This window comes from Danio rerio, chromosome 24 (genome assembly GCF_052040795.2).
Source record: "Danio rerio strain M-AB ecotype USA chromosome 24, GRCz13ab, whole genome shotgun sequence".
NCBI lineage: Eukaryota > Metazoa > Chordata > Actinopteri > Cypriniformes > Danionidae > Danio > Danio rerio.
Genome location: NC_141044.1, coordinates 40362335 through 40375172, shown reverse-complemented (window position 1 = coordinate 40375172; position 12838 = coordinate 40362335). Strand labels below are relative to the sequence as shown.

The window sequence follows — 12838 nt, the reverse complement described above, 5'->3', positions numbered from 1 at the left end:
GTTAACTGACTGAATGAATAACCTAACGGGGATTAAATAAAGGCATTTTCGCATATACCAACTAGCCCATTTTAAACTGAAAGAGTAATAAATACTAAAATTAAATACTTTAAAAATTTATAATAATTAATAAAATTAATAAATAAATCTTTAAAAGTATGAAAAAATATTAATTTAATTAATACAGCATCACATTAAACAAAATTCATGTACTAATCATAATATTTTGATGTAATTTACATTGCCAAGCATTGCCTTCTTATTAACAACATATTAATGAAAGTAAATATAAGAGTGATCATATTGGTTTAATTGTATTAACAGTCAGTGACTTTATTTAAAGCTTACATTAGTTAGAATATCATTTAACATTATTAATGCATATCATTTATTGCGATTATTTGCATATTTAAACAATTAATTTTGACATATATGACAATTTCAGAGTATTTCATACAAGCAAGATCATTTTAAAGTGTAAAATGATTACAAATAAAAGCAACAATTTCTACAAAGTATTAAAAATCAGTCAAATGTATTAAAAGATTTAAACAAACAAAAAACAAGCTATTACTACTATTACTTTACAATTCCCCATCAAAACCATTACTTTTTTTTTAACTTGTACAAAAAAAAAAAAAATCAAATTAAAACAATTAAGAAATGAATCCTTCATATAATAAAATATTAAAACAGGCTTTTCTATTCTGTTGTATTATATACTATTAAAATGTACATTTACGACCTGAATAGTGTTGTGTAGTTTGGAATACACAAAAATTTAGGTTTAGTGACAAAATCAGTTTTACTATAACTCTATGGGCCTATCATCCAGCTGGCGCAATAATGCGCAAGACATCTATGGTCTGATTCTTTGATATGGTCACATTCTGCATCACGTTGTTTAAACAGCAAATCCATTTGCGCCACTTTGTGGACTCTTGGTGTGCTGGTCTAAAAAGAAGGTGTTCTAAGGCACATTGTTGGCGCATTGCTATTTTAAAAAACTGAAATAGACGCCATTGATCCACAAAAAGCCGCCATTGAATCCACAAAAAAAGAAAGTGAAGAGCGAGGGGTGGATGAGGTGCCAGATGTAGATCCGACTTGTTCCAGGACAAATTAAGCCCTAGATATAACTCAGTTGTTTAACCACACTTCATTATTATTGTTCATTTATTATTTTGCTGGAAACTGAATTTAGAAATAGTTTTGAAGCAAATCTTTGAGTTTAAAAAACTAAATTAAACATGTAGACTAATGGATGTCATCAGTGGAGTGCGTACAACACATTTCCCTATACGAAAGTACAGGAGCAAAGAGTAAAAATAAAGTAAAGAGAAAGTAAAGAGGCTGAATGAAGGAGGCTTGTTCTTTATCCTCGTGCTGCAGATGCTCTGTTTTACTGTTTTCTCGCTAGTGAAGCGTTCAGTTTTTCCACTTACAAAGTCCAACATGTAAATAGCAAATGCGGCTTGGCGCGACACAACTGACTCTTAAAGGGAATGAGAGATGAGATTGGTTTAATGCATGTTATGCTCAAAACACACTCAGAACTCATAAAGAGAATAAGCACAACCCTGTTAGACCATGCGCCAGGGCGCAGAGCTGAATTTCCATCCTTAAAATGGCAAAAGTGGATTCAGACACAGCCTTAATGCTTTTGCGCCCTGCGCTTTAGACCTGGCGCCTACAGTAGATCGTTAAAATAGAGCCCCATATCACTGGTTTTATTCAATGAAAACATCAGTATATCACAGTTTTTATGAACTTTAATTATAAATTTTAAAGTGCATGACCATATCAGGGCATTTGAACATTGTAAAACGTAAAAATAATAATCCTAAAAGCACCATCTTTCAAATGTATTAAAATTAATATAAAAACAAGTACAAAAACACCAGTCATTAAAACTTCAAGTCTTGCTAACTGGATACAGAACTGCTCTGACATCAGTGCATTTCTATAAAAAACAACTACGCAATCTGAACTGCGAGGAGTAAAACTATTAATCGTTTAAAAAGGGTAAGGATGTAGCGTTAGCATGAGTGTTGTGCTAGCATCACAACCCATTTACAGTCCACAGGAGGAGCTGATTGTGAGCAGCGGTGAAGAGCTGGGATCCAGAAATGCTGAAGCTGCACACCTGAACGGAGTCGCTGTGAGACGTAAAATCCTGGAAGCGACCACTGGAGGAATGAATGAGATTCAGGACGCGCTCTGAAAACACAAAGCACAACACTGTTAGACGAACGTAGAACTTATAAACATTATGCTTTTATGGTTATAAAGCAAAGCGCTAACGGTTTGATCCAACAGCGAGCAGTTTTCCAGATAAGCAGAGACTGAGAGCCCAGTCGGAGAGAGAGATCGTCCTCACAATCTGAAAAACACACACACACACACACACAAAAACTATTCATCATTATCTTGTTCGGCAGATGAAAATTTTGAGGAGAAAACTGAGGTTCACGCAATGGTTATAAAAGTCAAGAGGGCCTAGGGATGTAAGAATACTCGGGTACATGCAGTTGTCCTAAAGGAAATTTTAATAGCTTTTTAAGACTTTTTAAAGACCTTCACAGAATATTTTAAGACCTCATCGCCATTTAAGTTCTAATCAGTATCAAACCTTTAACTCAATATACAGTTGTGGTTAAATAAGCCAACAGAACTCAGATAAACTCGGAAGAAACAAAGCTTGAAGGAATAAATTACGCGGATGTTTTCAGCGACAGGCTTCAGCCACTGTTTAAACTGGTCTTCCTCCAACTAGGAGTACGCAAACTTACATTTTCCCATTTTGTAGTCTGTTTCACTCTATGGTTTCGCTACATGTGGAGAGCGTCACATCACCTTCTCGCATTTGTGGCAAATTATGTGACCTAACCCAGATGGAAAAGCTTGGCCCGGCCCGAACTGATTGTGTGGATCGAGCACGCCATTGTTAATATTAGTAAATAAATATATTTAGGCTTTTTTGGAGTCAAACACTTTAGAAAACACTTGAACAATATTTAAAACCTCGTAAAAACGAGATTAATGGTGCTTTCACACTAGCACTTTTGGTCCCCCATAGGGTTTGTTTGATATCATAGTCTGGTGCGTTTAGCTAGTGTGAACATGTCTTCTGAACTCGGGTGCGCACCTGTGAACCGAACTAGAGTCCGCCTGAAAGAGGTGGTCTGGGGTACGGTTCACTTCTGATGTGAATGCAATCGTAACAAATCACGGAATTGAACCGCCAACTGTACAACAAACTATCGCTTTCATAACATTCGTTCGTGTGTGTGTGTGTGTGTGTGTGAGTGTGTCACATTTCACACCTTGGTGACACGAGGGACTGAGCCAGGGCAAACACAGTGGTACACAGTGATGTCTGCTTGTCTCCTCCAAAACAGCTTCTGTAGACACTGTGTGATGTTCTGAATGTGTATAATATGTTTGCGGCAGATGGACACGAGTCGCTTTCTGTATGTCCCAAACCAAAGGCTTCAGTTAAAGCTGAATGACCGACATGTGTGGATGTCTTTCCATTTCGGCGCTTGCTTTCGTGACCGTCACCTAGCAACGGCCGTAAACAAAACAGCAGCTCGATGACGCAAGTGTACCGGGGTTCAGAAGGAAAAAAGACAGTGTGAACACAAACCAACCGAGGAGGTGACAGGGGGAGACAATCCAACTTGGGTACGGTCCACGCAATTGAACCAAGTGTGAAAGCACCCTAAGATTTTTAATACCTTTTAAGGGTCTTAATTTTCTCATAATTGATTTATAAACTTTTAATACTTTTTAAGGCCCCGCGGACACCCTGGATACACTGAACTCACAATTCAATTCATGAATCAATTTTCTCACATCTTTTTTTTAACAAAATAAGATTTAAGGGGCATCTCTGATGAAAATAATCTTGTGTAAGCTGTTTGGACAGGACTGTGTGTAGGTATAGTATGTCCACAGTCATATCAGAGTAATAGAAACCCAATAAGTCTCTTTTTTTAACTTTCCTGACGTTAAAATACGATCCAAATCCCTGCAATTCTGAGGCCAACCGCAACGTGACGTAGGAGTGCGGTTTCCCCACCCACTGATTTGATTGACAGCCGCATATTAACATGTCTCCATAGTAATGCTTCTAAACATATCCACAAGACAGGACGTGCGGAAAGCAACAGGGATTAACAAATCAGCTCTCTGGAATCATCTGCACCTCAAGAAGGAGTTTTACAAGTTTAAAACGTTTTTAAAACAGTTCATGTTTGTAATAAAAGGATAGTTCACACAAAAATGAACATTTTGATATATTTTACTGTCCTTTTAATTGTTCCAAGCCTGTTTGAGTTTGGCTGTTCTTTTGAACACAAAAGAAGATATTTAGAAAAATGCTGGAATGTATTGATTTCCATTTTATTTGTTTTTCCTATTTTGGAAATTAATGGTTACAAGTTTTCAGCATTCTTCAAAATATCTTCTTTTTTTGTTAAAAAACAAAAACAAAACAAAAAACTCATAAAGGATTATAACCAACTGAGGGTGAGAGAAGACATTTTCATTTTTGGGTGAACTGTCCCTTTACTGTACTTTATTTTATTATTCATATCACAAAGTAAATAAAAAGGTGTCCTTTTATTAAGGTTTAGCTGCATGTTTCTTTGTGAAATTGAAATTTAACAAAAGTAATTTAAATATTAAAACTAAACCCAAATAGAAGTTAAACAAATCAACAAATTATAACAAATAAAACATTACAACAAATAAAATTAATAAATGGTTACCATTATGAGCTGGTTATATTCACACACTCCTGTCACACAACTGTGTTTAAACCTCTTATAAAAGTGATTTTTGCATAATAGGTCCCCTTTAAAATGAGAGCAACCACTGTATTTTGATCATGATACAAACAAAAATGCAGCACACATGTAACAAGAGCAATTTGTCATCTGAATTAGACTATATATTATAGGGATTTAAAGGAAAACCATAGTTTTGTGAAACTACTGACCTACTACATTAAACAGACAAGCTGAATGAGCCTTAGACCCACTCTCTGCCAGCAGGTGGCGCTTATGAACAGCAGTTTCATAGGTTACCGCTGTAAACTCAGAAGCACTGCGCTTGTGAACAATACTGTAACGTCCACTTGAAAGAGAAGTTGCTGAGACTTTTATTTCAGTATATTGATGTACTTCCAACTGGAACCGAATATTGAGTACGGGGCGGGGCTTTGTTTTGAGCATCATTCCCTCATGGAAAACTAACGGTAAAAGGGTCGCGGCTACGAATCAAACGGAGAAGCACAATGATTTGACTGTTCTTTAGGGTGGGTTAACTTACGCAGATGAATTGCTCACCTAAAGAACAACAATGTGCACTAGAAAAACAAACATTGCACATTTTGATTAGACACAGACATTAAAAAGTTTAATTTAGCGGTAAGATGTGCCTAAATTACCATATAATTGTTTCTTAAGATTGTCAGTTCACTTTAGAGAATCATTCATTTAAACTCCAAATAAGGAGGTACAGGCGTGGGTTTGCTCTGGGTGCTCCGGTTTCCCCCACAGTAAAAAGACATGCGCTATAGGTGAATTGGATCTACATTGGCCGTAGTGTATGAGTGTGTGTGAATGTGAGAGTGTATGCTTGTGTGTGAATGTGAGAGTGTATGGATGTTTCCCAGTAGTAGCTGGAAGGGCATCCGCTGCGTAAAAACAGAATATTTGTTGGAGTAGTTGTCGGTTCATTCCGCTGTGGTGACCCCTGATATCTGGCATCTCAACTCATTTGAATGGTCACATATTTGAAAAGATTTTCAACAAGTCAGCAGTTCATCATTATATCCCATTTTATATCAGTCCATCCATGTGTTTAAGTACCTGTTTTTTGTAAAGGCTGTAAAAGATGATCTCTTTTTCCATAGCATAACCGGTGTAAACCACAACTCCTCTCTGACTTGGGCTGAATGCTGCCAGACTGGGTGGCAACGTGTGTAAATCCTGATTAACACAAACAAAATAGACATTTGAGCTAGTATAAAACATGTAAATAAATCTGTATTTTTTGGCTAAATGTCCCAATTACCTCTCGTGGGCTGGGAGCTGGAAACGTCAGCCAATCAAGCAGCTCGCATTTATTATCCGTCCAATCAGCAGCCCAGATGCTGACACGCCTGTCTGCGCTCACAGCGAGCCAGAGCTCATTTCCATCCAAACCAAACTCCTTAAACTAGAAAACATTTACACCAGTACAGAAATAAAAGAGTGAATGAATGAGTGAGTGAACGAATAAATAATAAAAAAAAGAATGATAAAATAAATGAATTAACAAATAAATGAATAAATAAATAACTGAACGAATAAATAAATGAACGAATAAATGAGTAAATAAATTAATTATCGAATGATTAATGGAAAAAATAAATAAATACATCCATAAATAAATGATTGAGTGAGTGAATGAATGAACACATAAATAAAAAAATAAATGAATAAATAAACAAACGAATAAAAAAAAAAATAAAAAAAAAAATGAATGAATAAATGAATGATAAAATAAATTAATGAATAAAAAATAAATTAATGAATAAATCAATGAAAAATAAATAAATGAATAAATGAATGAATGAATAAATGACTGAAAAAATCAATTAAAAAATAAATAAATTAATAAAAAATAAACGAATGAATAAATAAATGAATGAATAAATGAATGAAAAAATAAACGAATTAACAAATAAATGAAAAATGTAAAAAAATGAATGAAAAAATAAATAAATGAATGAATAAATGAATGAATAAACAAATAAATAAAAAAATAAATGAATAAACAAATTAATAAATAAATACATACATGAATGTATAAGTGAGTGAGTGAACAAACAAATGCATGGACAAATAAATAAATGAATAAATAAATAAATGAATGAACATAAGAATTAATGAATTAATAAATACATACATAAATGAGTGAGTGAACGAATGAACGAACGAACAAACAAATTAAAAAGGAATAAATAAATGAACGAAGGAATGTATAAATAAATGAGTGAATAATTGAATGAATAAAGGAATAAATTAGTAAATGAATGAATGAATGAATGAATAAGTGAGTAAATAAATAAACAAATAAATTAATAAATTAGTAATTAAATAAATGCATGAAAGAATGACTGACTGAACGAATAAATAAAAAAATAAATTAATGAATAAAGAAATTAATAAATAACTGAATGAATAAATACATGCACAAATGAATGAATACATGAACAAATTAATGAACAAATGAATGAATAAATTAATTAATTACTAAATAAATACATACATGAACGAATAGATTAAATGAACAAACTAACAAACAAACGCACGAACAAATAAATAATTATATTAATAAATGAATTAATAAGTGACTAAATTAATGAATAAATAAATGAATGAAAAAGGAAAAAATGAATGAATTTTTCTATTCAATTCAATTCAGCTTTATTTGTATAACGCTTTTACAATGTCGATTGTGTCAAAGCAGCTTCACATAAATGGTCATAGTAACTGGATCAGGTTAGTTAAGTTTTAAGTGTTTAAGTTCAGTTCAGTTTAGTTCAGTGTGGTTTAAAGTCATTACTGAGAGTCCAAACACTGAAGAGCAAATTCATTGATGCGTAGCTCTACCAATTCTGAACCATGCAAGCCGGAGGAATGAATGAATGAATGAATGAATGAATGAATAAATGAATGAGTGACTGACTAAAGGAATGAATAAAAGAATGAATAATTTTTTTTTTTTAAATGAATAAGTAAATGCATGAATAAAGAAATGCATAAATGGATAAATAAATTAATAATTAAATGAATGAATGAATAAATAAATACATAAAATAAATACATTTAATTACATTCTAATGTATAAATTTAAAATATAGAAAATGCAAATATAAATTGTGATGTTATATGAGCTTCAAGTTTGCTGTGCATTTCTCAAAGGCAACACAATTGGCAGATCATACTTTATTGATGCTCAAACCTGTTTGCTGGTGCACTGCAATGTATTGATGGAGGCCCCCCTGTGGTCAGTGATGGTGCGAATAGACACTCCAGTGACGGGACTGCAGACAGTGATGACACCATCACGAGCACCAGACAACAGCACATCACCTACACACACAAAAATAGTGAACAAATAAACACACACAATCAGACAATGAATACACACACACACACACACACACACACACACACACACACACACACACACACATATACACATTTGTGTGTGTATGCATACATGTATATGAACATACATACATACATACATACATACATATATATATATATATATATATATACATACATACATACATACATACATACATACATACATACATACATACATACATACATACATACATACATACATACATACATACATACATACATACATACATATATATATATATATATATATATATATATATATATATATATATAATATATATATATATGTGTGTGTGTGTGTGTGTTTGTGTGTGTGGCGCAGTGTGTAGCACGATGAAGGTTGCTGGTTCAAACCTCTTCTGTGTCAGTGGGCATTTCTGTATACAGTTTAAGTCAGAATTATAAGCCACCCTTTAATTTATTTTTCTTTAATTTTTTTTAAATATTTCCCAAATGATGTTTAACAGGGCAAGGAAATTTACACCGTATGTCTGATAATATTTTTTCTTCTGGAGAAAGTCTTATTTTTTTTTATTTCAGCTAGAATAAAAGCAGTTTTTAATTTTTTAAACACCATTTTAAGGTCAATATTATTAGCCCCTTCAAGCTATATATTTTTCAATAGTCTATAGAACAAACTATCGTTATACAATAACTTGCCTAATTACCCTAACCTGCCTAGTTTACCTAATTAACCTAGTTAAGCCTTTAAATGTAACTTTAAGCTGTATAGAAGTGTCTTGAAAAATATCTAGTCAAATATTATTTACTGTCATCGTGACAAAGATAAAAGAAATCAGTAATTAGAAATCTTTTCTCTGCTAAACAGAAAACGGGGAAAAATATATACAAAAGGGCTAATAAACAGGAAGGCAAATAATTCTGACTTCTGACTATATATAAATATGACACACACAGACATTGGCACACTCAGTCAACACACACCCACACACTGACCGTAGTGCGAGAACTGCAGCGCACACACAGAATCAGGCTGAGGCTGTAGTTTGAGCTCCATCTCTGCTGAATCCAGACTGAAGATCCTCACTGTCCCATCACTGTATCCCGCTGCCACACACATTCGCCCCCTGGAGCCACACACACCCCTTGGGGGACTCCAACACACACACTCACAGCTCTGACATCAACACACAATAAAGTCAAATGGAAGAAGAAATACTATATACACACAATAAATTGCATAGAACTGTTGTAATGCATCTGTAAAATCCTTTTTGGCCAAAATACTGTGTCAATTAAACACAATAAACTAAGTTCAGCATTTTCCTTTTCTCAAAATAACGTCCCACAATTTTGGATAGACTAATCTTCCTGTTATCCTGAGTTTTGCTGCACTTGGGTCACTGACTCAGTGATTAATATGTGCAAATTATATCAATATGTTTTAATGAACTTTTTCCCTCTATTTAAAAGTGAATTCCATCAACCCTGAACTTAATGAAAAAATAACATCATAGAAATAAGGATAACACTTTACCATATTAGCTAAAGTATTAACTAAAATTAACAATGAACAATAGATTTATTACAGTATTATTCATTTTTGTTAATGATAGTTAATGAAAATACAGTCATTCATATGATTTTGATGTAAATAATGCTTTAGTAAATGCTGAACTGTGACTAATTTATGCTGTACAAATATTGTTCATTCTAAGCTTATGATAATAAATACATCAACAGACATTAATAAAACTTTGCTTTAAAGTGTGACCGAAATTAGTGTATCTTTACTTCAAACATTAAGCAGTATTGTGCACATTAGAAAAAAATACACAATTAATTGTATAACTTGCATATAAAAAAAATAGGAGTATTCTATATGGGGCGTCACGGTGCGCAGTGGGTAGCACAATCGCCTCACGGCAAGAAGGGCGGCTGGTTCGAGCCTCTGCTGGGTCAGCTGGCATTTCTGTATGGAGTTTGCATGTTCAAGTCCAAACACATTTGGTATGGGTGAATTAGGAAAGCTAAATTGTGTGTAGTGTATGTATGTGAATGGTTGTGTATGGATGTTTCCCAGTGTTGGGTTGTGGCTGTAAGGGCATCCGCTGCTGGATAAGTTGGCGGTTCATTCTGCTGTGGTGACCCCAGATTAATAAAGGGACTAAGCCGAAAAGAAAATGAATGAATGAATAAGTTCCATATGTTATTCAACAAATAGACCCCGGTCATGTCATGCAGGACATCAGAACAGCTACAATTATTTTGAAAAAGCCTGAATGGGAAGATACATATGTTTTTTCTACTTATCTTAAAGGGCCATGAAACCCCCCGTTTCACAAGGGTGTTTTTACACCTCTAGTTTGGAAAAAGTCAGGAAAGTGGGCGTGTCTAGCTCTGTTTGGGTGGGAGTGTCGGGGGAGGGAAAACGGGAAGGGTTTGAATAAAAATGGGAGTTGCCATTTGGGCACGCGCTGCGGACAGAGGAAAAACAAACACACAAGCAGGGGAGAAAGACGGTGGGCCTTATCATACACCCCGCGCAATGTGGTGCAAGACGTGGCGCTATACTCTTTTGCCACTTTTAGCTCGGCGCAAGGGTCATTTTGAGGTGTTGCGCCACACTGTTTAAATAGCAAATGCATTTGCGCTTAAATGTGCGCCCATCTGGTCTAAAAAAGCAGGCATGTTTTGGCGCGTTGCTATTTTGAGAAACTAAATAGTCTGATCGTTAGACCAAAACAAAGTCGGTCTATTGTCTGACGCAAAGTGCGCCTGGCTTACACACCACAAACAAGATGTAGAGCAATACGCAAATATCTTTATTAAGGATATATATAGGATATAATAAGGATATATACAGGATATAAATATAAATGATTAAAATATTACAAAACATATTAATTTCTAGCCTACCTGAAGATTTAAAAACCACTGCCTTCATACTTTCTTCATCTCGGGAGGCTTTTTCAGTTTATTCATAACAATTTGCTTTTGTATAATGTTATTATTATTAGCACTATTATTTATTATATCCATATTTATATTTGTTTTTATTAAAAACAAGCTTAGATTTGTCCACCTGTCAGGTTTTAGACAATATGGGGCATAGCAGGTGTATTTGGAAATAACTCAGTATTTTGACCACACTTGGTTATTATTAATAATTTAGTCGTTTGCTGGAAATTAGAACTGAATTTAGAAATAGTTTTGAAACAAATCTTTGCGCTTAACAAACGAAATTAATTATTTATAGGCTAATTGATGTCTGTGCTGTAAGGTTTCCCTATCCACGAGAGCAAAAGCGAAAGTGAACTTTACGTCAAAATGCGCTTATGGCGCGACACAGCTGGCTCTTAAAGGTAATGGAAGATGAGATTCTAATTGGTTTATTCTCAAAACACACCTATAACTCATCAAGAAAATAAACTCAACTCTTTTAGACCATGTGCCATGGCGCAAAGCGGATTTTTCCGTCCTTAAATTAGCAAAAATGCGCTCTGACACGCTCTGAAAGCGTTTGCGTGCTGCGTTTTGTGCTCTGCGCATGGACCGTCAAAATAGAGCCCGGTGTGTTTAATGACGGTGAAATGTTTGATACTGCACATCGTATAAGAGAAAAAAGCCTCTGCATTTCTCTGTAACTCAGATGCACTCGGTAGCTCAGAAAGCCGTGTGTGTGTAGTATGCCTGGTGTCATACTGAACCCAAACCTAACATGAAGGTTAATTTAACCTGTATGGTCATTAAAAACAAATGCTCTGGACACAACTTCTTGACATTACTGTATTTACCGTACACATTTAACATTATATCACAGTGTTTAAACTGACCTGGTTGAGCACCTGAAACTGCACCAGCAGCTCATGGCTCTGCAGCGTCCAAACTCTGACACTGCCATCCTGCCCACACGTGACGAAATGCTGCTCGTCTGGACTACAAACCACACCGTTCACCTACAACACCAACACAAACCGGGTCGTATCCGCTTTCAGAATCCTCATTTCAGCTTTTGGTTTCTGGAAGGTTTTGCTAATATTTCATGTGCCAGAGAAGAACAGGCGGTTTTGTGTCACACCTTGCTCTTATGCCCGCTGATCAGCCGTATACTGGTGCTGTCGGTCCAGTTGATGTACCACAGGGTTCCTGCTGTCGTACCCACAATCCCCATGTCCATGACCTTATCAAACGCAGCACTGACTATAGTACCATCCAACAGCAGCTCTTGCTCAAGCTGCACCTGAGTTCTTATAGGTTCAAAACAAGTCAAGCGTCAAGCTTTATTTCATACATTTCAAGAGTAATTAAAACAAACATATACACAAAATATCATAACTGAAACCCGTTTCTACCTCATTTGAATAGCTTAAAGGGGTGGTCCAGAACGTAATTTTAAGGCTTGGTTGTGTTTATAAGATGCAAAGCAATGTGTGCTCATGTTTCACTTGAAGGAAATCATGTTACTTTTTCATAAAAGTTTATACACAGCTACTCAGCTAACATGAAAACGACTGATATGTTTCCTAGTTCCTCTGAAAGGCCCGCCCTCAAGTGACTCTGATTGGTCATCGTCATAATGTGCTGCGATTCGCGGATCGGCTCCACGTCATGCCTGGACAAGCACGCGCTTTTCTGCTGTGTAAACAGTCAACCTCCAATTTAAA

The 12838-nt window shown here is 35.0% G+C and overlaps 1 protein-coding gene and 1 long non-coding RNA gene across 5 annotated transcripts in view; one reads left to right on the top strand and one right to left on the bottom strand.

Moving 5' to 3' along the window:
* The first annotated feature begins 1753 nt into the window (after positions 1-1753).
* On the top strand, positions 1754-6273 carry LOC147831142 (uncharacterized). Its single transcript, XR_015525434.1, has 2 exons — positions 1754-3553; positions 4967-6273. It is a non-coding gene; the product is annotated as an uncharacterized LOC147831142 (long non-coding RNA).
* The window catches only part of wdr90 (WD repeat domain 90), a 47173-nt gene continuing 36089 nt past the window's right edge, over positions 1755-12838 (bottom strand). For all 4 annotated transcript variants that reach the window (XR_015525273.1, XR_015525272.1, XR_015525274.1 and 1 more), the window contains 8 exons: positions 12253-12421; positions 12008-12130; positions 9168-9348; positions 8020-8150; positions 6085-6228; positions 5880-5999; positions 2305-2383; positions 1755-2220 (listed from right to left, as the gene is read on the bottom strand). Coding sequence is in view for 1 of the 4 variants with exons in the window: in XM_087309972.1 (XP_087166098.1) it covers positions 2063-2220; positions 2305-2383; positions 5880-5999; positions 6085-6228; positions 8020-8150; positions 9168-9348; positions 12008-12130; positions 12253-12421 (1105 nt within the window). In the remaining 3 variants the exon portion in view is untranslated. The remainder of the gene's footprint in view (positions 2221-2304; positions 2384-5879; positions 6000-6084; positions 6229-8019; positions 8151-9167; positions 9349-12007; positions 12131-12252; positions 12422-12838) is intronic.